General features: G+C 51.4%; 2 protein-coding genes across 2 annotated transcripts in view; one reads left to right on the forward strand and one right to left on the reverse strand.

Moving 5' to 3' along the window:
• Positions 1–5109: 5109 nt before the first annotated feature.
• Positions 5110–8352, reverse strand: IRF2BPL (interferon regulatory factor 2 binding protein like). The gene has a single exon (XM_009249349.4). The coding sequence runs from the start codon at positions 8340–8342 to the stop codon at positions 5970–5972; it is 2373 nt and encodes a 790-aa protein (XP_009247624.4). The 5' UTR covers positions 8343–8352; the 3' UTR covers positions 5110–5969.
• A 1235-nt stretch (positions 8353–9587) lies between these two features.
• Positions 9588–23557, forward strand: part of CIPC (CLOCK interacting pacemaker) — an 89173-nt gene continuing 75203 nt past the window's right edge. Inside the window, exons 1-2 of the mRNA XM_054529790.2 lie at positions 9588–9685; positions 9839–10031. The gene's annotated coding sequence lies outside the window, so the exon portion shown is untranslated. The remainder of the gene's footprint in view (positions 9686–9838; positions 10032–23557) is intronic.

Consider the following 23557-nt stretch of genomic DNA (forward strand, 5'->3'; position numbering starts at 1 on the left):
ATCGAGACCATCCTGGCTAACACAGTAAAACCCCGTCTCTACTAAAAATACAAAAAATTAGCAGGCTTGGTGGCGCACACCTGTAGTCCCAGCTACTCAGGAGGCTGAGGCAGGAGAATGGCGTGAACCCAGGAGGCAGAGCTTGCAGTGGGCCGAGATGGTGCCACTGCACTTCAGCCTGGGCAACAGAGCAAGACTCCGTCTCAAAAAAAAAAAAAAAAGAAGTCACCAGGCATGGTGGCTCACGCCTGTAATCTCAGCACTTTGGGAGGCTGAGGCAGGCACATCACAAGGTCAGGAGATCTAGACCATCCTGGCCAATAAGGTGAAACCCATCTTTACTAAAAATACAAAAAATTAGCCAGGTGTGGTGGCACATGCCTGTAGTCCCAGCTACTCGGGAGGCTGAGGCAGGAGAATCGCTTCAACACGGGAGGCGGAGGTTGCAGTGAGCCGAGATTGCACCACTGCACTTCAGCCTGGGCGACAGAGTGAGACTCCGTCTCGAAAAAAAAAAAAGTCTATTATAGCTGTTCCCTAATAAGAATGTAGCCCAGACTCTGCCACTGTGTAACCATAGGCAAGTTATTTCACCTCTCTGGTCTTCATCATTACAAAGTGGATGGACCAGACATAAGTTATTTTTATTTTTATTTATTTTTTTTTTTTGAGACAGAGTTTCGCTCTTGTTGCCCAGGCTGGAGTGCAATGGTGCGACCTCAGCTCACCGCAACCTCTGCCTCCCAGGTTCAAGCAATTCTCCTGCCTCAGCCTCCCAGTAGCTGGGATTACAGGGACGCACCACCATGCCTGGCTAATTTTGTATTTTTAGTAGAGACGGGGTTTCTCCATGTTGGTCAGGCTGGTCTCGAACTCCCAACCTCAGGTGATCCGCCCACCTCAGTTTCCCAAAGTGCTGAGATTACAGGCGTGAGCCACGGCGCCCGGCCAGACCAGACATAAGTTCTAACTTCAATTCATGAATGGGCTTTAGATATGCATAAATGCCTTGAGAAATTGAGTAGTATTGGTTGCATCCCAGAAGGGAACTGAGTAGCAGAGGGGCCAGTTGTACTATATTCCCCTCTTTGCATCCTTTGTTTTTTTGTTTGTTTGACGCAGGGTCTTGCTCTGTTGCCTAAGCTGGAGGGCAATGGCATAATCATTGCTCACTGCAACCTCGACCTCCCAGGCTCAAGTGATCCTCCCGCCTCAGCCTCTCAAGTATCTGGGACCAGAGGCATGCACCACCTTGCCCAGCTAATTTTTGGTTGTTATTTGTTTGTTTGTTTGTTTTGAGAAGGAGTCTAGCTGTGTCGCCCAGGCTGGAGTGCAATGGTATGATCTTAGCTCACTGCAACCTCCACCTCCTAGGTTCAAGCGATCCTCCCTCCTCAGCCTCCTGAGTAGCTGGGATTACAGGCTACTGATTACAGTACCACACCCGGCTGATTTTTTTCTATTTTTAATAGAGACAAGTTTCACCTTGTTGGCCAGACTGGTCTTGAACTCCTGACCTCAAATGACCTGCCTGCCTGGGCCTCCCAAAGTGCTGGGATTATAGGTGTGGGCCACCACGCCCAGCCTGCCCGGCAAATTTTTAAAATTTTTTTGTAGAGGAAGGGTCTCACTATGTTGCCCAGACCAGTCTTGAACTCCTGGCCTAAAGCAATCCTCCTGCCTCAGCCTCCCAAAGTGCTGAGATTAAAGGCATGAGCCACCACTCCAGGCCTCATTCTTTGAATTTTGAACCAAAGGAATGTATTACCTTCTCAAAAACAAATATATGAAATGTATATTAAAAAAGAAAAAAATGTATGCAAATCCTTGTGTATATGGGCACTGGTATATCTTGGGGAAGAGCCATAATTTTTGCTAGATTTTTCTAAGGTGTCTCTGACCCCAGAAAGGTTTAGAGAACATTTCACTAGATGACCTTAAGAGTCATTCCCAGCGTAGTAGTGCTGTCTCGGCTCATTGCAACCTCCATCTCCCAGGTTCAAGCAATTCTCATGCCTCAGCCTCCCGAGTAGCTGTGACTGCAGGCACACGTCACCACGCCCAGCTAATTTTTGTATTTTGTATTTTTAGTGGAGACAGGGTTTCACCATGTTGGCCAGGCTGGTCTCGAACTCTTGACCTCAGGTGACCTGCCTGCCTCAGCCTCCCAAAGTGCCCAGCCCCAATTCCAACTTCCTGACTTGATGAAGTGTTACAGAAAACAAAAGAGAATTTCAGTATTTATTACATCAGCCAGTCTGGGCTGGATGCAACTGAAAACGCACCTTGAATCTTACATTGAGGACTCGATATGGTGAGCCGCCTTTGATGGTGGACTATGGTGCTGCCTTCAGAGATCAAGGTCAAGAAATTATTCCCATTGGCCTATTCTCTCAAAGCTGTTGAATTGAGTCCTCGTTGCCCCACCACTCTGCCTACTTAAACATGTCGTTTGAATTTGCTGCACAAATGATGCACACAAATAAATATGAATTTTTAAATGTTGGCCACTTTGGCTCTGAGGGGAAAGGGAGTGAGAAGGATGGGAAATGAGGGTAGGAAGAAATGGAGGTAAAACGGAGATGAATGGAGCCTCGGCTCATCCAGAGGTCTGGGCTGAATCTCAGAAACCCACAAGAATCCTTACATGCCAGAGACGAAAAGTGCTTCCCAGGCGTCCAATGTGGAAAGCTTCAGGGAAAGGAGAATCCAGCTGAGGGATCAGAGAAAGGCTGGTTAAGGCAACCAAACTAGCAGCTGAATGGGTCCCAGCGAAGGAAAAGTTCACATGGTTAAAAAAAAAAAAAAAAAAAAAAAAAGCCTCCATTTAACACGTGGCCCCCGGCTATGATAAACTTTAATTAACTGCACTATTATAATTCACTTCTAGCCTGGGTTCCACCCCAACCTGCTCTCTCCCTCCCACTCCCTCCCTCCTCTCCCCAACGTCTCTAGTCAGGTTTCCTTAGTGAAACTAAACTGGCCTCCATGGCTGGATGCCTCATTATTACAGCTGCTGCTTCTACTGTTCATAATAGCACCCAGCAACAAGAAGGACAGAAACGATGCTGTTCTCAGTGCTTAATGACAGGCCCCCCTTTCCTACCTATGTGCACTAGTAATCAAGGGTCTTATAATCCTAAAAGTTCCTGAGCATAATACCATAGTGATGAAGAGACAGTTGCAGGCCGGCAGGAGCAGCTGTGCACAAAAACCGGTAACAGGGACAACTCCCAGCTGGAGCCACCAGACACAACTCATAAGGTCCACGCCCAGACAGGTGATCCACATGTCTAAATTCACATGCGCTGTGCAATGCCGTGGCTGCACCCACCGCTCCTTCCTTCAGTGATGGTTAAATTATACCCGTGACACTGTATTCTCAGGCTGTTGAGCTTTACCAATTTTAAGAGTATGTGCCTTGGGAGTGGGAGTTGGGAGCATCTTAGAGGATCTTCCAGGCAAAACATGCTTGGTTTTTATTAATGAACTTACACAAAAAGCCAACCCAGACCTTTAAGTGAAATGTGTGATTGGTAGCCAGGCGAGGATGGGTTTTGGAATTAACTCTTCCTACAGTCTGCTATGCATTATCACCCCCAAGTTAATTACCCCTGCGGATGAAAATAGGTTTCATGACTCATAAGCACCAATACAACACTTGGCAGCAGATGAAAATGCAAGGACACATTTGCAGGAAGCTGACATGAATATCTATTTATATGTGGGGAGATTCTTAAAGAGGTGAGGCAGGCACCTCCCATGTACCAGGATTAAGAGGCTGCAGCAGATCCATCAATATTGCCACTTATCCACACCCACAAACACACACGCGAGTGTGCGTGCACACAGAGTCCTGGTTTCCACCACTTCAGTGATAGCAGTGGCAAAGCAGGAACAGAAACTAAAAGGGTGTTATTAACAAGTTCCGACACCAGCCCAGCCTCCACACCAGAGTTCTGGGCGAACCAGTGATTTGTTTCTCCCCAAACATGCCTGTACCCATCCCCACCTCCCAGTCTTCCCACTCCTTTGATGGGAGTGGAGTGGGGGCTCCAAGTTTCTTATAGTCCTTCAGCCTTGGAGGGGACCATCAGGGCCCAGCTCGCCCCGCCCAGGAATGAGATGTGGCCAGGAATCAATTTGACTGGATTGCCGGTTTTGTTTTGCTTCCTCCCTCCTGTTTTCTGCTCTTCTATTTGCCTGCCAGGAAAGTACAAGGTTCAGATCAGGTTTGTTTGCCTTCCCCTACCACTGGGAGGACTCCAGGCTGCTCTCAGCCCACGAGCAGGGGCTCTGCTCTAAAGGGCATTAGTCTTCTCTCCGCTTCCCCGCCTCTCTGCACCTCACAAACGCCGCCAAAAGCTGATTAGATGAATAATTGCATTGCTTCACCAGCAGGAATGGATTTTTATTTGATGTTGGAAGTAAACCTTTGCTTCAGGAACTAAGTTTGGGGTTTTCCCCCCTCTTCCTCATCCTTGGAAACCCTCTCTAATCAACTAAGTCTTTAGAATTATTTCTGCCTTTAAAAATAATTATTTAAAATACAGGAAAGAAAACTTGTAATGAATGAGGTGAAAACTGGTTTTCCAAGGCACCAGCCTGAAGCTACTGTGGACTCTCCAGGCTGAGTGTATGCATTTGCTCCCAGCTCTGTGGCACTTTTGTTTTAAATATGCAGATTGATGTCTGTCATATCTAAGACGCAAAGCATCCTAGCTTTTCTTCTAGACTTTCGCCCACTTGTCAAGTCACCAGCTGCATTGGGTGTCAGCCTATGTTCACCGCCACAGGGCGAGGCACCAGAAAGCATTCCTGACAATGCCATTTGCAGCTGGGCCCGCATCCGGGGGAAAATAGAGATGCTGAAGAGTAAACCGAAATCGCTTAGTCAGCAATTGTCGCCTCCCCAAGAGGTGAATGTAAATAGCCTGGTACTGAGGGGGAGGGGCAGCAAGGCAGCACAGGGCCTTTCCCACAGGCCAGCTCCCAGGGCTTTCAAAGGCACTAGGATTTTCGTTCTATACTGGAGGTAGGGAGGGTGTCCCCTACGTCGGAGTTGCATGGCCTTAACCCTAGAAAGACAAACTTGCTGACTCAGCGCAGTTAATATCAATTGAATTTATTACAAGTTACTAAGCTCCAAGGCACATTACAGTGTTCTGTTAACTACAGAAATGTATAAAGGACAAACAGAGCAGATTCTCCATGTCTAGCATTTCGCTCTACTGTTCAAAAGCATCCGTGCATCAATAAAGCAAAAACAAAACAACACGTGTAGATCCAACACATTCAGGTCAGTAGAAACAAACCAAAACATTTTCCCCCTCACAAAATTGCAACAAAAAACACCCATCCCCCCCGACACCCCCTTACCATTTTGCAAACAAAACAGAAAAACAAAACAAAACAGAACAAAATAAAGTGAAGACTTCAACACTTGGGGCAGTTTAGAAGGAAGCTTTCACCATTTTATAGCATTTTTTTTTTTTTTTTTTTTTTTTTTTTTAGGCAGCAACACTGGCCTTGGCAAAAAAAAAAAAAAAAAAAAAAAAAAAAAAGTCTTTTTCTTTTGTGTGTGTTTTTCCTTTCAGCGAGTGCATAACATTTACAAAAATACACACCAGCAGCAGTCGTTGCTAAGGGCTATTAATTCTGTGCCTAGGCAAACATTCTGCCACCAAATAAATGCTAACGATATGATGCAAATGATCCAACCAATATTATACTGCTTAACACAAACCAGCTTATCCTTCAAATGAAGAAGTTACATACCTTTGTTTCAAAATATAGAAACATACGACGAAAATAATGTCTATACATAAGACTAACTTTTTGCAGTTTTGTTATATTCACAATTCTACACCTTGGGGGTGAGGGGAGGGAGGGTCGAGTTGGGTTGGGGGAGGGGCCCTCAGGATTGGAGAGGAGCTGGTCTAGGGCAAAGGAGGTGGCTGCCCAGTGGTTCAAGGGTCTCTCTCCTTTTTCACTTTAACATCCCCAGCTAAGATAGTCGCGATTTCGCCCTGCATGAAGGCCCAAGGTACATTCGACCCGACTAGGGGGCATTTCTCTCCGCTGGGGCAATACACCTCGCCGGTGGCCCCCTGGGCCTTGATACTCTCTCTAGAGCAAGGGAAGCAAAATTTGTGGCTGGGGACGGACGGGCACTGAACGAAATGCGTGTCCTCCAAACGTTCGTGGCAAATGGTGCAGCAGAGGGGTCCGCTGTTGGCCATGGGGGAATCCGGAATGTTTTGGGGGTGCACTTGGTCCATGCCCGGGTGGGCGCTAGGCGGCGGGGGCGCCACCTGTAAATTCAGGTCCCCGTTACGTGATGCCAAGCGGCGCTGCCCCGGCACGGAGGCCGGCGAGACTGGGCTGCTGCTGTTGCGCCGCGCGGACGCAGTGGTAGAGTGCACGGAACTGCCATCCTTGGGCGAGTGCGCTGTGCCCAGAGTATCTGCCACCGACATGAGGGCGGCCATAGGGGACGGACCGTTCTGGGGGGCTGATTCAGGTGGGGTGGTCCGGTTGGAATGGGGTCCCAGAGGTGGGGGCGGCGGAGGCGGACCCCCTGCCGCGTGCCCCGGCGCCGCGAAGCCCCCGGCGGACATGGTAAGCTTCAGCGCCTCGCTCTGGTTCGCCATCCACTGCTGCCTCTGCTGTTCCTCGCCCAGCTTCAGCGCGCCCTCGGCTGAGTCAGGAGGCTCCGGAGAGGCCTTTCTCTTGCGCAGGCTGGCGGCTGCGCCCCGGCCCGACGGCGCGGCAGGCGGCAGGGCCCCGGTCCCCGGGGGTGCGCTGGGGGCGCGGCTCAGACTCACCAGCGCAGTGGGCAGCATGGGACAGCTGGCGTCCAGGTAGGGCTGGGGCAGCATGTCGGCGCCGGGCACGCCCTCCTTGAAGAAGCGCACGGCCTCAGGGAGCAGGTCTCCAAGCAGGCGCCAGTCCCCGGAGCCATGCTTCTTTTCGTACTCCAGGTACTTGAAACCCGAGGACAGGCCCCGGCCGAAGTCCTTCATGCAGTCCTGATACATCTGCTTGGCCACACCAGACGCACTGGAGTACACGTTGCCCGAGCCCGTGGGGTACTCAATGAACAGCTTCAATTCGTAGTCCATGCCGGGCTTGGACACGGCGTCGAAGGCGAAAACGCGGCCCAGCAGCGAGTGGTCCTTCTTGAAGCGAACCTCGTAGGGCGTGCAGCCTGCCAGCGTGAGCAGCGTGTCGCGGACCATCTTGGGCTTGTTGGCCCACTCCTCGGCGCGGTTGCGCAGGCTTTCGCTCAGCTCGGCCAGGGCCTCGGCGTTGCGCTGCTTCTCCTTCAACTCGCGCTCCTGGTCTGTGCTCGACACGGAGCCGGGCCTCTTGCCACCAGCACCCACGCCCACCTCTGCCACCGACGAAGAGGTCGAAGACGACGCGGAGGACGATGTGGCCGATACACCCGGGGTACCCCCGAGACAAGCGGGGCCCCCAGGAGCCCCTGGGGGAGCAGGCGTCGGGGGCCCACGGCTGCCCAGGGCGTGGGGAGGGGGTGGGGGGAGTACCGCAGCGCTGGCCGGGCCGTTAAGCAGCGTCTGCGGCAGCAGGTTGGGGGGCACGGTGAGCTGGGGGCCTCCGCCACCCCCCGGGTTGGGCAGCCCCGTCACCAGCCCACCGTGCGTCCCACGCCGAGACGCCACCGACGCCGCCGCTGAAGACGAATTGGGGCTCTGGCGGTTCAGCTCTGGGGGTCCCTCCTCTGGTGTTGGTTTGGGGAAGCCGTTTGGGCCCCCCAGGCCGTTGGGCAGTCGCGCAGTGTGGCTGCTGCTTCCCAGGCTCACCGGCGGTGGCGGGTACTCGAAGCGGCTGCGCTGTTCCACCGCAGCGGCGGCGGCGGCGGCAGCGGCGGCGGCAGCGCTTAGGCCGTAGCGCTCCAGGCCAGACGGGGCCGCCAGCACCGCAGGCTTGCTAGAACCATCAACGTGGTTGAGCTGTTGTTGCTGCTGCTGCTGCTGTTGCTGCTGCTGTTGCTGTTGTTGCTGCTGCTGTTGCGCGGCGGCGGCGGCCGCTGCTGCTGCTGCCGCCGCCGCCGCTTCCTTAGCCGACAGGGCCACTGTCTTGACCCCGACGGGCGGCGGCGGCCCGGGGGAGCGGCCGTCCTGGAAGCAGCCGTGCGCCCGCTTCAGCTGGCGCGCTGTCTCGATCACGAACTCGATGCGATCGGCGCCCTCGTAGTTGACGCAACCGCGGCATACGGGTTCCGAGAAGTCCCAGATCATGGCCCAGGGCATGCGGGGCAGGTCGCACAGGTAGCAAGATTGTCTCCGGGACGAGGACACCTGCGCCGCCGACATGATGCCGGCCCTGGGGAAGGTAGGCCCCCGCCCGGGCTGTCTCCGCGGCGCCTTCTCCTCCGGGAGGACTGGCCGGCTGGGGAGGGAGTCCGACTGCGGGGGAGGGAAGAGGGGGGGCGAGAAAGTTCTGCCCCAGGGGCTGGAGGGAACGCGAGTCTCCACCGCCGGCGCAGCGCCTCGCCGTGGGGGCTCCACTGCCCGGGCAGCGGACGGGTTCAGCCCTCTCTTCGCCCCCACCTCCTACTGCGGTTGTCTCGTCGCGAGGGGAGCTCAGGCGCCTTCTTCCTGGTGCTGCAGACTTGGGCTGGAAGCTCCCGGCCCGAGGGGAGGGGGCGAGGGTGCCCGGTGCTGGCCGCCGTTGCCTCTTGGCCCCCTCCCCGGAGTGGCTGGTGCGTGGAAGCTCGAAAGGGGCTGTCTCTTCCTCTCCCCGGGGGCCCCCCTACGAGCTGCGTCCTCTCCCCGACGGGCCCCCTGGGGCGAGGGCTCGAGGGTTCAGTGCCACCCAGTGCCCGGGTCCAATCTTGCTGAAGCCGCTGCTTCCCCGGAGGACCGGGGGAGGGGGTGGCAGCCGAGAAAGGACCTTCTCCCCTCCGCAGCGTCGGCCGTTCTGCTGGCGGCGACTGGGTTTGCACCCCGGAGAGAGCCGCCGCGGCCACTGCTTCCAGGACGCACGAGAGAGCAGAGAAGGAGTGCACGCACGCAGGCTCCCGCCGCCCCCAGGCCTGGCCGGCGCCCGGGCCGCCGCGGCTGGCGGCGCTCACGTTGGCTGCAGGGCGCTCGCGCGGCGCCTCGGCCCGGGTCGCATCCCTTCCCGCTCCTGCTCGCGCTCGCCCGGAATGTGGGGTTGTGATTGTTACTCTACGTTCCGGAGGCGCGTCTCGGCGCTCCTGCTCCGGCTGCGGCTCGCGCTGTCCCCGGCTTGGCCGCGCGGGATGCCGCCCGGGCGGAGCGCTGACGTCACCGCCATGCTCTGCACCAGTTCTTCCCCCTCCCCTTTACACTTCCTATGTGGAGCCCACTTGTTGCTCCGGAAAGGCGCATGCGCGGCAGAACGCCCAGATTCCTCCCAGCCGGCCCCTCCTCCGCGCCTCCGCCCTCCCCTCCCCCCTCGCCGTGTGTGTACAACAGCTGAGGCCCGGCGAGCTAATGCTGGAAGTCCAGAGCTGGGGGTGGAAATTAAACAGACGATGACCTTTCCTTTCCCTGCCCGGCATTCCCAAGTAAAAACGCATTTAAGAACCACTAGCGTCGTTTCCGATCCCTGCTCCCCACCCCACCCCCAAGCCTCGGCAGTGAATTTAAATGTCCTGTTTCAGAATTTTTCACCGTGAATTTCGTATAAGGTATTAACCATTTCATCTGCGATTGAACCTTATCCCCCCCTGGCATGGATGTTACATTCATCGCCACCACTGATGCCGAAGCACCTGCAAAATTAGCTGTTTTCCAGTCTTCCAGAAATTGTCTTTTCTATTTGTTTTTGTGCCCTGATCTAGGAACCCGGGCTTCAACGATGGAGCTAAATGAATTCCGAGTGCGCTACCCTTCCCCCCAGCCGCACTCTAAAAATTTTGGCTGAACGTCTGAAGAAGATACGAGCACCCCGAGGCCTTTAAGGGAAACAGTCAACTGGCTGCGCACAGCTGCAGTTGAGGGCAGGGAGGGCGAGGGGCCGGAGAGGCCAAACAGGTGAGTGCTTTTTCTAGAGTTTGATTTTTAAAAGGTGGGGGCAGCATTTAATAATACTGATATATTTTTGTAAAGCACAGCCGCAGTTTTCAAAGTTCTTTCTCAGGCGCTGTAATCTCACTCCATGTTGCCCCAGAAGGCGGAACAAGGCCGTGATTTTTTTTTTTTTTTTTAAGACGGAGTCTTGCTCTGTCGCCCAGACTGAAGTGCAAAATGGCGCGATCTCGGCTCACTGCAACCTCCGCCTCCCAGGTTCAAGCGATTCTCCTGCCTCAGCCTCCCAAGTCGCTGCGATTACCGGCACCCGCCATCAGGCCCGGCTAATTTTTTGTATTTTTGTAGAGATATGGTTTCGCCATGTTGGCCAGGCTGGTCTTGAACTCCTGACCTCAGGTGATCCTCCCGCCTCGGCCTCCCAAAGTGCTGGGATTACAGGCATGAACCACCACGCCCGGCCAAGGCCGTGATTTCTTCTGCCTTACAAGATCACTGCTCATCAGTATTGCTTATGGCACGATGGATATGTTGGTCATAGCTCTATTTGGGGCATTTCTATTGATTATTCTAATTATCGGGTTTGCTTTTTTTTTTATTTCATGAAAACTGAGATAATCCCAGGGAAGGCTGGAGAAGGGAAAGCAATATAATGGGATTTCGAGTTCTGAAGTCTGGCCCACCAGATTGAAATTTTCTCTCCATCACTAACTGGCTTTCCACCCTCAAGCTAGTTACTCACAAAATCTCTCTTTTCCATGGAAAAGAGAATGGAATGATAGCTCCCAGCTTATTAGGGTTGTTTGAGATTTCAACTTAGGTTTTTTGTTTTTTTGAGATAGGATCTTGTTCTGTTGCCCTGTTGCCCAGGCTGGAGTGCAGTGGCACACTCGCGGCTGGCCGCAGCCTGACCTCCCAGGCTCAAGCAATCCTCCCACCTCACCCTCCCTAGTAGCTGGGACTATAGGCTTGTGCCCTTACACCTGGCTAATTTTTTTGTATTTTTGGAAAGGGATGGGGTTTTGCCATGTTACCCAGGCTGGTCTCAAACTCCTGGGCCCAAGTGATGCACCCACCTTGGCCTCCCAAAGTGTTGGGATTACAGGCATGAGCCACCTCACCCGGCCTCAATTTGTTTCTTATCATAATAAGAGATAACGCTTAAGACTTGCCGTGGGACCCTTAGTAAACTAGTTGGCTTACTTGCATCACCCTTAATATCATCTACATTATTAAGGGGATATTATCTATAGTATTTTGTTGTTGTTTTGAGACAGAGTCCACTCTGTCGCCCAGGCTGGAGTACAGTGACGCAATCTCAGCTCACTGCAACCTCCACCTCCCAGGTTCAACCGATTCTCCTGCCTCAGTCTCCCGAGTACTTGGGGATACAGGCGTCCGCAACCACACCCAGCTCATTTTTGTATTTTTAGTAGAGACAGACTTTCGCCATGTTGGTCAGGCTGGTCTCGAACTCCTGACCTTAGGTGATCCTCCCGCCTCAGCCTCCCAAAGTGCTGGGATTACAGGCATGACCCACCGTGCCCGGCCTATTATAGTATTAAACCCTTAAATATTATCTACAGGGTAGATTGTTTTACCTCCGTTTTACAAACCAGGAAAGTAAAGAGGCTATATAACTTGCCTACAGCCATTAGTGATGGAGCTGGGATTTGAATCCAGTAAATCTGATTTGAGGTGTCTTTGACAAGCTCAGGCTCACAGAGGTGGTTTGGGGTGCTCAAAATTCCCATCAGCCCCAGTTGATTTGGTGTTACATACAATCTTACGTAAGTACTACGCCAATACACCTTCATAACCAACCCCCAGCCTCCCCTTCCAAGCACATTTGTACCACTGAGTTCTATATACAGAAGTTGTAGATCTGCCACTACCAGACTGTAACTTAAATACACCATACAGAATGGAGAGCAGTGTTGGACTCACAGTGTTAGTTATTATTAGTATTGATACTAGTGTTGGTACTATTGCTGGTTGACATGTGACAGTACTTAGTAAACTGCATAAAACGTGAGGATCACTATTCTTACCACTCTTATTACTAGTAATTGCAATAGAATTCAGTGGAAGCAACAAGAGATACTTATTTTTATTTTGACACTTGACTTCCAGAGCCTATTCCCCTATCCAACACTCCCCAGAGCCCCAATCTCCCACTCATTCTGGGGCCCCGAAGTGCAAAGGAAAGGCGAGTTTTTAAGGACAGAAAAGGAGGAGGAGGAGCCCTAGGGAGCCCCTCTTTCATCTCAAAGCAGCCAGATTTCTGTTTTTGCAAAACAGTGAGCTCACTGTGCACTCCAGAGCAATAATAAACTTCCTCTGGGCTGCTGGCACTTTGCAGTGATTCCTCTGCAAAGAGCTGCTTGGGGAGCATTGCCTCACTCTCCTAGACTTCAGCCCTCCCCACACTACAGCTACCCTGGAGAGAGTCAAAACATAGGGGTGGGAAATGGTTTGACATCCCCGCCAGCCTGGGGCTCCTTAGCTTTGGCTTGGCTGGGTGACCCATTTCTTTACATTAATATTTATTCAGCCCTTCCCTTTATTAAACCAAAAATATTGGGGAAATAGCAACTTAGCCACAACCCTCCATCCAGGCTGCTAGAGAAAGCAAGTTGGATTCTATGTCATGGTGTTATGTTTGGTATGCACACACATATGTCTCCATCTCCCTGTCTGTCTCTGTCTTCACTGTTACTAAAGGAGATATATATACACACATACATGCCGGGGTGCCTTCAGACACACTGAGTTAGAAATCAATGTGTATTTAAACAGACTTCCATTACAGACTCATAATCCTTTCATTTATAAAACACAGCTCTCTCCAAACCGCTCCCCCCACCAAAAAAAAGAATCACCATCATTTGTGGTATCTCTTGTTGCCTGAGATGGCCGTTTGGGGATGTGTGAGAGACGGCGAGAGGCTAGAACTCCAATGTTCTGGAGGTGGGTTTTCTCCCTGAGGAAGAGTCCCGTGCAACAAAACTATGACAACGGTGGAAAGGAACTGGAAAGGATTTGGGAGGGGGGTGGTGGAGGTGGAGGAGCCTCAACGTAAACTGCCAGGTGCAGAGACTCACAGAACTCTGTCCATGGGGTCTGGGAGACAAGCAGAGACTAGCAGAGCCGGGCGCCAAACGGCGGCATCATCTTCCCAAAGTTCCTTCCTACTGTCGCTTTCCCCACCCAGCTTGCCATCTGGGCTGGCATCCTCAGAGAACCCTGCTCTAAACTGGAGCAAAAGGTCAGCTTTCCACCTGGCCTTGCCGGAGCACCATAGCCCAAGGTTACTAGTGGTGAGAAGGTCGCCAGGCGCGCACTTCGAAGCTCCTTGCAGTCTCTCTCCTGCCCCCGCCGTTTTGTGGCAAAGACGGGGCGCGAGTGTGTGTGCGTTGCGGAGGGAAGGGGGGGGCTCTTGGCCTGGCAGCCCTGCAGTCAGCTGGCTCAACCTTCGAGGAGGCCCGGGCTGAACCTCGCGTCACCCTGCTGCAACGCGCGCCGCCAAGCGCTCCAGCGAGAGAAAGGCCTTTTTTGGTAACAGCTCCGCGATAAGCGGGACCCACTTCTCTGGCCTGCGAGATCCGCCTTGGAGAAGATGAAAACAAACGTCTGCGTTGGGCCCTCCTCTGGCCTTTCGATGGCCCCTGATCGCCGAGCGCCAGGAACCCCAGAGGCGCAGTTTGAGCCCTGGGCCTGTAGAGACGCGCAAAGAGGCTGGGGAGGGTGGGGGAAGGGAGACAGCAAGATAATTTACAGATTTACTCCCAGGCCCATTCCGTGGCGGAAGTATTTGCCTTTCCCTAAGGGAGTAATCCCGGTATTTGAAAAAAAAAAAAAAAAAAAAGTATTAACTTAGGCCAGGGCGTAGGGTTACGCAAGAGCCACTCGAGCATGAAATCCCAGGAACGACGTGATTCGCTGAGAAGCCCCGGAGGAGGAAAGCCTGCACCGCCTGCCAGGACCTGCCCAGCCTGGGGTGCGCGGGCAGCCGGGCTCTCCGTGCAAAATCGGGTGGAAGGAAAAGGAGGGCGGGTGTAGTGTTTGGTGCAGGCACAGTGGCCACAGCGAGCGATGGATCTCTGACTGATTTCTTCCTGGAGGGGCGGGGAGCAGGGAGGAGAGGGGAAGAAAGGCGGGGGGAGTCGCGTCTGGTTCCTGCCTCCTCCCCGCTTCCTCTTTTTGCCCGCGTGCCAGGATGGGGGAGCCCAGCGCTGTCCTCAGCAAAAGCTGGTGTGGTTTTTTTAGGTCCAAAAATAAAGGAACCCTGGAATGAGCCGCCCAGGGACCAGGCCTAGGGGAAAAAAAAGAGGGAAGAGCCAGACAAGGGTGCTATTCACTGACCTGGTTGGGTTAAAACAAATACCCACACCCCAAAAAGGGGGGTTGGAGAGGAAGGAAGCCTTGGACGGCAAGAGGGCAGAAAGCTGGCAGGGCGGCCGACCAGGCCACAGGTGCGCATACCCCCGGACCCTCCACCCCACCGGGCGCGCGCCTGGGCCTCAGCAGGGAGTAGGAGTGCCAGCCAGTTCCCACTGGCCCGCACCGACCTGGGGATTTCCACCGTCCGGCTACGGAGACCCGTTGCCGCCGGCGCTTTCCTGCTGGGGCCACCAGAAGGCGGGGCCTCAGAGCGGGAAGACCCTCCCTGCAGCCTCGCCATCCCTCGGTCAGGTCTGGTACACGGGGCAACTGTCACTGCTGTGCCTGGTTGGGATGGATGGGCCAGGACCTTCAAATATTTTGGCTTGCGTGAGCTGAGTAGTTCAACCCGAAACTCAGGAGAGAGGGAGGAAGGGAGGGCACTTAGCATTTGGGTACATATTTACATTACGTTGTTTAAGTCGGACTTGGCTGACCCTAAACAGCTGTGTGAACTTGAGCAAATCACTTGAATTTCGGTTTCTTCATCCGTAAAATGGGAAAAAGTTACACTGCTTCCTTTGCCTGCCTCGTTGATCTGTGTGGAAGACAATATAATGTGCTAAATAAAATGTAAGAAATTATTAACAATACAATGACCAACATTTGTCTAGGGCTCCGAAGAGCATTCCCAGACATTATTTCACCAATCCCTACATCAACCCTGTGAAGTAGGTGTTACTTTCATCAACCTCCTGTATAGGTGAGGAAAGCCAAGTCCAGAATTACTCGGAAACCAGGTTCCCTGGCTGTAAAACTGGCATTTCTTCTTTCACCCCGCCTGTTGCTATAGCTTTTTGAGGGTCTCAAATGCTCCTCAGAAACTGCAAGAAATTAAAACCTCTCTCCCCATAGGAGTTTACAGGTTCATGTCCCAGTAGATGCAAGGTTATACATAAATTAGCACAGGTTATTTTGGAGTTAAAATCACTATCCAGCTTTGAAGCAAAATTGAGTAGTTATGCTTTCCCGGCATCCTGTAAGACCATTCTCTTTCTTCCTGCCTTTTTTTCTTTTTCTTTTTTTTTTTTTTTTTGGAGAGAGTCTCACTTCAGTTGCCCAGGCTGAGTGCAGTGGTGCCATCTCAGCCCACTGCAGCCTCAACCTCCCTGGTTCGGATGATTCTCCCACCTCAGCCTCCCAAGTAGATGGGACTACAGGTGCGTGCCACCACGCCTAGCTCTTTTTTTTTTTTTTTAATTTTTAGTATTAAAAAAAAAAGAGATGGGGTTTTGCCATGTTGCCCAGGCTGGTCTCAAACTCCTGGACTCAAGCAATCCACCTGCTTGGGCCTCCCAAAGTGCTAAGATTACAGGTGTGAGCAACTGTGCTCAGCCCCTGCCAAAACAAAAACAAAAACAAAAACACGTTATTTATTTATTTTGAGACAGGGTCTCACTCTGTCACCCATGCTGGAGTGCAGTGGTACGATCTCTCACCTCAGCCTCCGGAGTAGCTGGGACTACAGGCATGCACCACCCCATACCTAGCTTAGTTTTTTATTTTTTGTAGACACGGGGATCTCACTATGTTGCCCAGGCCTGTCTCTTCTGGGCTCAGGCAGTTCTCCCACCTCAGCCTCCCAAAGTACAGGGATTACCACCGCATCTGGTCTCTTCCTGCCTTTTCTATACCCCGGTCCTTGGCAGAGGTGATGGAGGAAAATCTGAAGTTCTAGAACTCACTGAAGCATTTAGGAATTTACAGAGATACCTTACCAAGGACAGCAGCATTTTAATTGTGCACTCTTGAAAAAGACCCCAGGCTGAACAATAAACAAGGAGGAAAATGAAGAGAGTGCATTTTGGAGCCTCTTCTCATACCCAAAAGTCATACCACACAAGTAACGTGTGCCACCTTATACGGGTCACACCAGCTGTATAGACACTCACCCAACATGTACTGTCCTGTCCTTAGGCTAGGGGCCACTTGATTGTGGCCGTCTACAGTCCTCAAAGCACTTCTGGCCACCAGGTGCAGTGCAGTTGTGCACACCTGTAGTGCCAGCTTCTTGGGAGGCTGAGGTGGGAGGATCACTTGAGCCCAGGAGTAGTTCGAGACTGCAGTGAACTATGATCACACCACTGCATTCCACTATTCCACCCTGGCTGACAGAGCAAGACGTTTTTTTTTTGAGATGGAGTCTCACCCCACGCCCAGGCTGGAGTGCAGTGGCATGATCTCGGCTCACTGCAACCTCCACCTCCTGGGTTCAAGCGATTCTCCTGTCTCAGCCTCCCAAGTAGCTGGGATTACAGGTGCTTGCCACCATGCCTGGCTAATTTTTGTATATATTGTTTCATGGGGTTTCACCCTGTTGGCCAGGCTGGTCTTGAACTCCAGACCTCAGGTGATCTACCTCAGCCTCCCAAAGTGTTGAGATTACAGGTGTGAGCCACCACACCCAGCCTTCATCTCTTAAGAGAAAAAGAAAAAAAAAAGCACTTCTAGCCAAGGGTAGGTGTATAGCCCTGACATCAAATCTGGCCTAGGCATCACTGGAGCAAGAAAGCCAGGAAACAAAGTGACCCCTCCAACACATCTAGAGGACCACCAGATTTTAACCTGAACTGCCCTCTCTGGCCGTACACGGAAGAGTAAGCTTGATAGGTCCCTGGTGTGAAACTATTCTCACTACTTACATTTTGTTTCCAAGCTGAAACTTGGCTACCAGATGGCCTGGTGGGTTTCTGTTCCCCAGCTCCTTAACCAGTGCCCTTCCATTTACCATTCATTCAGTTATTCAACTGTTTATTTAGGGAGCACTTTCTATCTCAGTGCTGGATGAACCAAGCCAGACCGGCTGTAGCCCAGAGTCTAGAAGCTTCCATTTCCTCCTAGGTGTCCTACTTTCCTGATGCAATAGCCCAAAAGTCATAAGAGGCAGAGCTTGTTCAGTACTCCCACCAGCCACATGACTGACTTAGAGCAATCTATTTATTCTCTCTGGGACTCCATTTCTTCACCTGTCAAAGGTTGATATTAAAACCTGTTCTCCCTACTTCAGGGGTTTGCTATGAAATTCTGTATGTTAATGCCTAGGGCTGTAGAAAGGCGAGACACTGTGACAAATCTTTTTTCCAGCGCTAAGCCCTTCGAGGTAAAATGGGTGGAAAGCCAGGCCTGCCGCTAAGCTCTGTCCACTCTCTTCATCTTGCCCTTGGAGGGCCTCCTCCTAGGGGGCCACTCTAGCATGTCCGTGTCCTTCTGGGCTGGCAGACAAACAAGCAATGACAGGCTCTAGGCCTAAGAGCTGGAGAAAGACAATAGCAAGGTTAGGCTGTTTTTTTCTCATCTCTCCTAGAGAGACAAGGATATCCCCTCTCCAAATCCCTGGTGATGGCAGTGAAGCTCGGAGCAGCTGGATTTATTTAGGGCTTTTACTTTTTTTTTTGTTTTGGCCAATTTGGAAAGAAAAGAGGCAATGACCTCTTCTTTAAAAAACAAAACTAGGCAGGAAGTGTACTGGGCCTGAGTGGCAGGGACTAAGGGTGTAATTACAGGTTTTTGTTCAGCATTTTCAAGTAATTAAATCCAAAGGAAAGCGAGCCTAGCTGAGGCTTCTTGGATGCAGGGCAGACAAGAGCTGTGTGTATGTGTGTGTTTTGTGTGTGTTGGGATGGGGAGGAGAGGCAGGAGGTGAGAAATGGATTTGCTTTTCAGGCTGAGAAGAAGCGGGCTTCTCGCCTTTATTAATATTTTTACATTGCGTTTTCCAAAAGGTAGCCGATTATTCATCTTTTATTCGGTGCCACTGCCCTCTCCTTAGTGACATTTTCAGCGTGCATAGCTTTCTAGGCACTGATTTTCCTTTCACGCCAACTCTCCCCCTCCCCACTTTTTCATATTCCCGCTTTCTGCCTGGTTGCCCACACAATAAACCCACTGCAAAATCCACAGCCAGCTCTCTTGCCTACAGCTTCCATTCCAGCGACCTCCGACGCTGAACAATAGTCTCTCCTTTTGTTTTAAACATCTTCTGGCTTTCCTTGTTCCGCTTTAAAATACTTCTTACCACCACCATCCCTACCCAGCCTCCCCCGTGGTTGCCTCGGTTTCCTTTTCGGACAAGCAGTCTGTGCACAAGCACACCTGGTTTGCAACGCCCAGAGCGTTTGAAATGGGTTCAAAGCCTAGGGATGCGCGGTCTCCTCTCTCCTCCCCTCCTCTTCCTTCCCCTCTCCCTGGGCCCTTGGTGTCCCTCCGACGTTCCCTGGACGTTGTGAAGTGACAAGCAAGAAAGCATATACTGTCTGCTCACATTTTTAAGGGCAGGAAACCTGACCCACCCCCAGACCACGCGCCCCAAGGAGGGGCACTTGCATTTTCCGGCGGGTGGGGGGGCGGCCTCTACTAGGGTTAGCTGGGGCCGGCCTGGAGGTTGCCCCCTCCTTTTCCTCCTTCTCCTACCCCCACTCCACATCATGCCCGCAGATTACCGCCCCCACATCCCCCGCCAGTCCCCTTCACCTACTCTTCCCAAGAACAGATTGTTTATCAGAACGGGCAGCCAAGAAACCTACTCCTGTTTCTGGCCTCTGCCAGAGATTAATCACACTTGGGAATGGCACAAAACTTGACTGTGCTGGGAAGGGGTGAGGCGTAGGGGGTAGGGAGATGGGGAGATGTGGGGTGGGGGGGGGTAGTTCAAAGGAAAGACCAATAAATTTGACAAGGTGACCAAATCGGGGTTACCGCTGCCTCTCCCCTCCTTTATTTTAGGAAGTCAGTGTAGAAGACGGAATTCTACTTCATTCCCACTCCCTCTACCCCCACCCCCAATTACCTTCCTTCTCTAGGTCTTCATGTTTGATGCTTTAATAGTACTGACTAGCTTTTAATTCTGATTAACATTCTCAGCTGGTGCGCGTGTGTGTGTGTGCGCGCGCGCGCGTGTGTGTGTGCGCGCGTTGGGGCCTGGCAAAACACACTCAAACCGGACTGCCTGACAAATCCCCGCTTTTCATCCTTCTCTTTGAAATGACATCAAGATGGACTTGTGGGGGGGAGGGATGAAGAGAGGAGGCACGGAAAAAAGAGAGGGAAGGGGAAGTAATTTATGTGCTTTTCTAAGGCAGCTAGTAAAATTCCTAAGGGAGAACAAATGCCAAAATTGACTGTCTTGGTGTATTTTAGACCGGATCGCCAGGGTGAATCATGTCAGGGCTTTGCAGTGAACCAGCAGCCTGGGAGCTGAAGACAGGGACACGAAACATCCCTGTGGCTGGGAGGTGCCCTTCTGAAGGAGGCAGGAGATGGGTATTTGCTCTCACCAGGCTCCTCTCCATCAGGATTTTTTTTTTCTAATTCATTGCAAGATGGAGTTTTTTAAAAAAAATTGGCACTGATAAAGAAAAGCCAGGGATAGAAAACTCCCCATAAAACATGGCCCCCCAAGGGAAGTGCAAAACCCATTTGATGCAAAATATAGATATCTTCACCCTGGATTTTTTTCCCCTTTGCTTTACAACTCTGCAGACATCAGGTTAGCAAAAGGTAATAAATAGTCCTTGCACAGCAGGGTCTGGACTAGTGAAAACAGTTTACTGAAATTAATGGGCCTCGCTTGAACCAAAACCTCCACTTTGGAATTAATGCCAGACATAGTTTTCCTGAACTCTATCCAACCGCCTAAGCGGCAGACAATTTTCATTCTATTTGTGCTGGAAAATAAAGCCCAAGCCCTTGATCTCAGTGTAGATTTTCATTAAAAAAAAAAAAAAAAAAAAAAAACAGTACAGTGAATACTATGCCAATTTCCACTTTCTGCCCATAGAAGCCCTTGTGCTCTGGGCTGTGCGTGATGGTCAGAAGTTATCTGGTAAACTTTGCATTGAAAACCATCTCCGAACTCCCTCCCCATCTGTGGCCTCAGAGCTTTCACCATGACATCTGAGAGATTCAAGGAAAGCTCCAGAAACAGGCTTAGCTCTCAATAACAACCCTCTTCCCTACAGATCTTAGAAAGGCTGGATCTGAACAACGCTGCCTGCAAGACCTCCATTCCCACCCTAAATAAAGCGCCAAACCATCCAACCGAAACCCACCCCTCCTCCCCCAGTACTCAGGGTGTCTACAGCTCTGAGGCTCCCTTTATTTTTATTTTTATTAATGTATTTTTAAGGCTGAAAGGCACACACACCACACGCATTCACACCCAGTGGTTATGGAGTTTTGGCAGGTACGCGGAGACCCGGTGCCCCAGCTGTCAGTGTCTGATCCCAACCCCTCCTCCCTCTCCCTCCGTTATTTATTAATAAAAGCCTGGTCGTGGGCAGCCGGCGTTCTGGTTTTCATTGTACAGTCTGCACTGGTGACACAGGACATGTGGAAAATTTTGAGAGCACTGCGGTGAATAGTGTGGAGGGGGAGCGTGAGCAGGGGGAGGGGACGGGAGGGAGGGGAGCGAGTTACTTTTTAGCTTCCGCTAAGTACTTGGCGGCTCGCCAGGCCCGGAGGATTCTGGGAAGCGAAAACCTCCCAGTATAAACTGCCAGCTTTAAGCAGCCCTGACAGTTCTGCTCCTTCCAAACTTGGCAGCCGTTCAAAGTGCTCTTTCATTTGAAATGCTGGAAGCCTGCCATGTGCAATGCAGATTTGCTGTGCCTGTGCGCAGAAGGAACTGATAAATGCCGTTGCAGTTGCCATGGGGACAGGAGGCTATCAGAATGGCCTTGTGATCCGCAGCCTCTCTGCGCGGCAGGCTCTCGTTCTCCCCCTCCCGCCCCTCCTCCCTCTAGTCAGTGAGATGGTGAAATAAATGTTCTGGAAAAAGGTTAACCCTCCCCGCTCTGGTTCCGAGGCTGAGAGGAGGTTAACCTCTAAGCACTTCCATGGCCTTAAGTGCCAGCCCGGAGCACAGGTGTCAGCGCCGTCCTTGGGTGGGTCACCATCCTCCCGCTCTCCTCTTTCACACCACCAGCTTTCTTCCTGCTCCCTGGGGGCTTTCACAAAGCGATGTTTTTAATAGAGCTTTTCAGCAAGCCCAAGTGTAAGTCTTTGAGTCATCAAAACCCGGATGTAAACACAGCAGCCCTGCATTCTGCACAGTTTGCGTGTATTTTATCTTTTTAATAATATTTAGCTGGCAACTTAAAACTGCAAGGATGCCAGATATTTTAGCCAGCCACTTACATCATGCAGCATCCATCTTGGGGAGAGTGGTGGCGGGTCCTTTCCTTGTTCTCTTGCTCCCTGCCGCCTACCTGAGACCGCAGGAAATCTGGGTCTTTCTGAAGGCATCTTCTTGTGGTGTAGTCCCCTTGGAACCGCGGCCTTTAGAATGAACATGACATCACCTTGGTCAACAACGACAGAGGGTGTGTTTCTGTAGGAGACAAGACACGGGGGGATCCAAGGTGAAACAGATCTATCATTTACGCTGCGCCAATTTCAGGTGTGTGAGGGTGCACAGTCTGGATCATTGGCCCCCCATTTAGCACGAACTGCCGTTTGAAACACAGTCTGATTTAATGTACAGAAACAAAATAGCACATTCAGATTTGGTATATTTTCAGGCCCGTAATGCCAACACTCCGGGTGGCCTGTTTAATGGGGAAAAAATGAAATATTCCACTCCAGCCCAGGCCTATGGAAACCAAAGAGGTTTAGTGATTTATTTACATTGGGGGTAAAAACGGTGAGCAGTATTCCTTCTCGGCTCACTACTTCCTGAAGGTTTCCTGAACCTAAACCTTCGTTAACATCCCAGGAAGGGAACTTATTTTTCCTGTGGCTTTCAATATTTTCTGCTAAATATATTTCAGCACACTGTTTATCTTGGGCTTCAGCTTTCAGACCTTTATGCACTTTTAACACCTTGAGGCTGTTTCGCTGAAAAATGGTGTATGTTAATTAAAGAGGACTTTATGTGGTGGGCATTAAGGCAGGGGGGATTTCTGTTTTGATCTGTCTGTATAATGAGGGGCTTCAGGATGAAACACAAGTCAGAGGCCTGTTAGCTTCGTAAAGCCCTTTTGACAAAGCGGGACCTTGAATGTGGGCCCTTGTATTCAAACCCTTGAAGACCACAGAACGTTGAACTGAACGAAACATTTCTTCCTAAGTGCGTGGTGAACATGGAGGCCAGGAGAGGAGAAAGACTGAAAATGCCCCAAGTTCCTGAGGCTTAGCTGCAATTTCTTTGAACTTGACTGTCTCTGGGTGTCTGCTCATGATTGTCACGGCAGCTCTGGCCAAGGCGATGCACTGTCTCGCTGGAATTTCCTGATTCCAAAGTAGCCCCTTCGAAATAAATAATCAACAAACGCCATCTGCTTCACCTTGCCAAAAGGCACAGAGCTGAAGGGTTAGCTAAAACCTACAATTTTTAGGAGCAGTAGGCCCTTGAGACATTTCAAGATAGGTTTGGGCTTGGAATTAAACTAGAGTTAGAGGCAGAAATCAGGTGATTCAGAAAGCAACCCCCCCTCCCCCCCCGCCAACTTCCCCAGACAGTCCAGGCAGCTGGGTTTTTGGCTCTCGCAGCTGCTAAGCTTTGGCAAGCCAAAAGCATATTTCGTGGTGGTGATTCCTTTCCCAGGTTGACGGACATGTTTCTGTACTGAGCACAAGGCATGTTTCCTGACTGTGTGTGAATCAGAGGCTGCATTTTTATCCAGGGCTTCTGGTGACAGTTTTAAGCTGGATGAACAAAGCAGACCCTGACATGTCCCTATCATCAATGTCAAGAGATAAAGAATCTATCCTAAATGTTCGCCACCTCTAGCCCAGATGTATTATATTTATTTATTTGTTTGTTTGTTTGTTTATTTATTTTTGTTTTGTTTTTTTTGAGGCGGAGTCTTGCTCTGTCGCCCAGGCTGGAGTGCAGTGGGGCAGTCTCAGCTCACTGCAACCTCCGCCTCCCGGGTTCAAGCAATTCTCCTGCCTCAGCCTCCTGAGTAGCTGGGATTACAGGCGTGTGCTACCACGCCTGGCTACTTTTTGTATTTTTAGTAGAGACAGGGTTTTGCCATGTTGGCCAGGCTGGTCTCGAACTCCTGATCTCAGGCGATCTGCCCTCCTCAGCTTCTCAAAGTTTCTGGGATTACAGGCGTGAGCCACCACGCCTGGCTATTTTTTTTTCA

This window comes from Pongo abelii, chromosome 15 (genome assembly GCF_028885655.2).
Source record: "Pongo abelii isolate AG06213 chromosome 15, NHGRI_mPonAbe1-v2.0_pri, whole genome shotgun sequence".
Taxonomy (NCBI): Eukaryota; Metazoa; Chordata; class Mammalia; order Primates; family Hominidae; genus Pongo; species Pongo abelii.

Excerpts from the sequence above, each read along its gene's own strand:
- IRF2BPL (XM_009249349.4), bottom strand. The coding sequence starts at position 8,342 with ATGTCGGCGGCGCAGGTGTCCTCGTCCCGGAGACAATCTTGCTACCTG.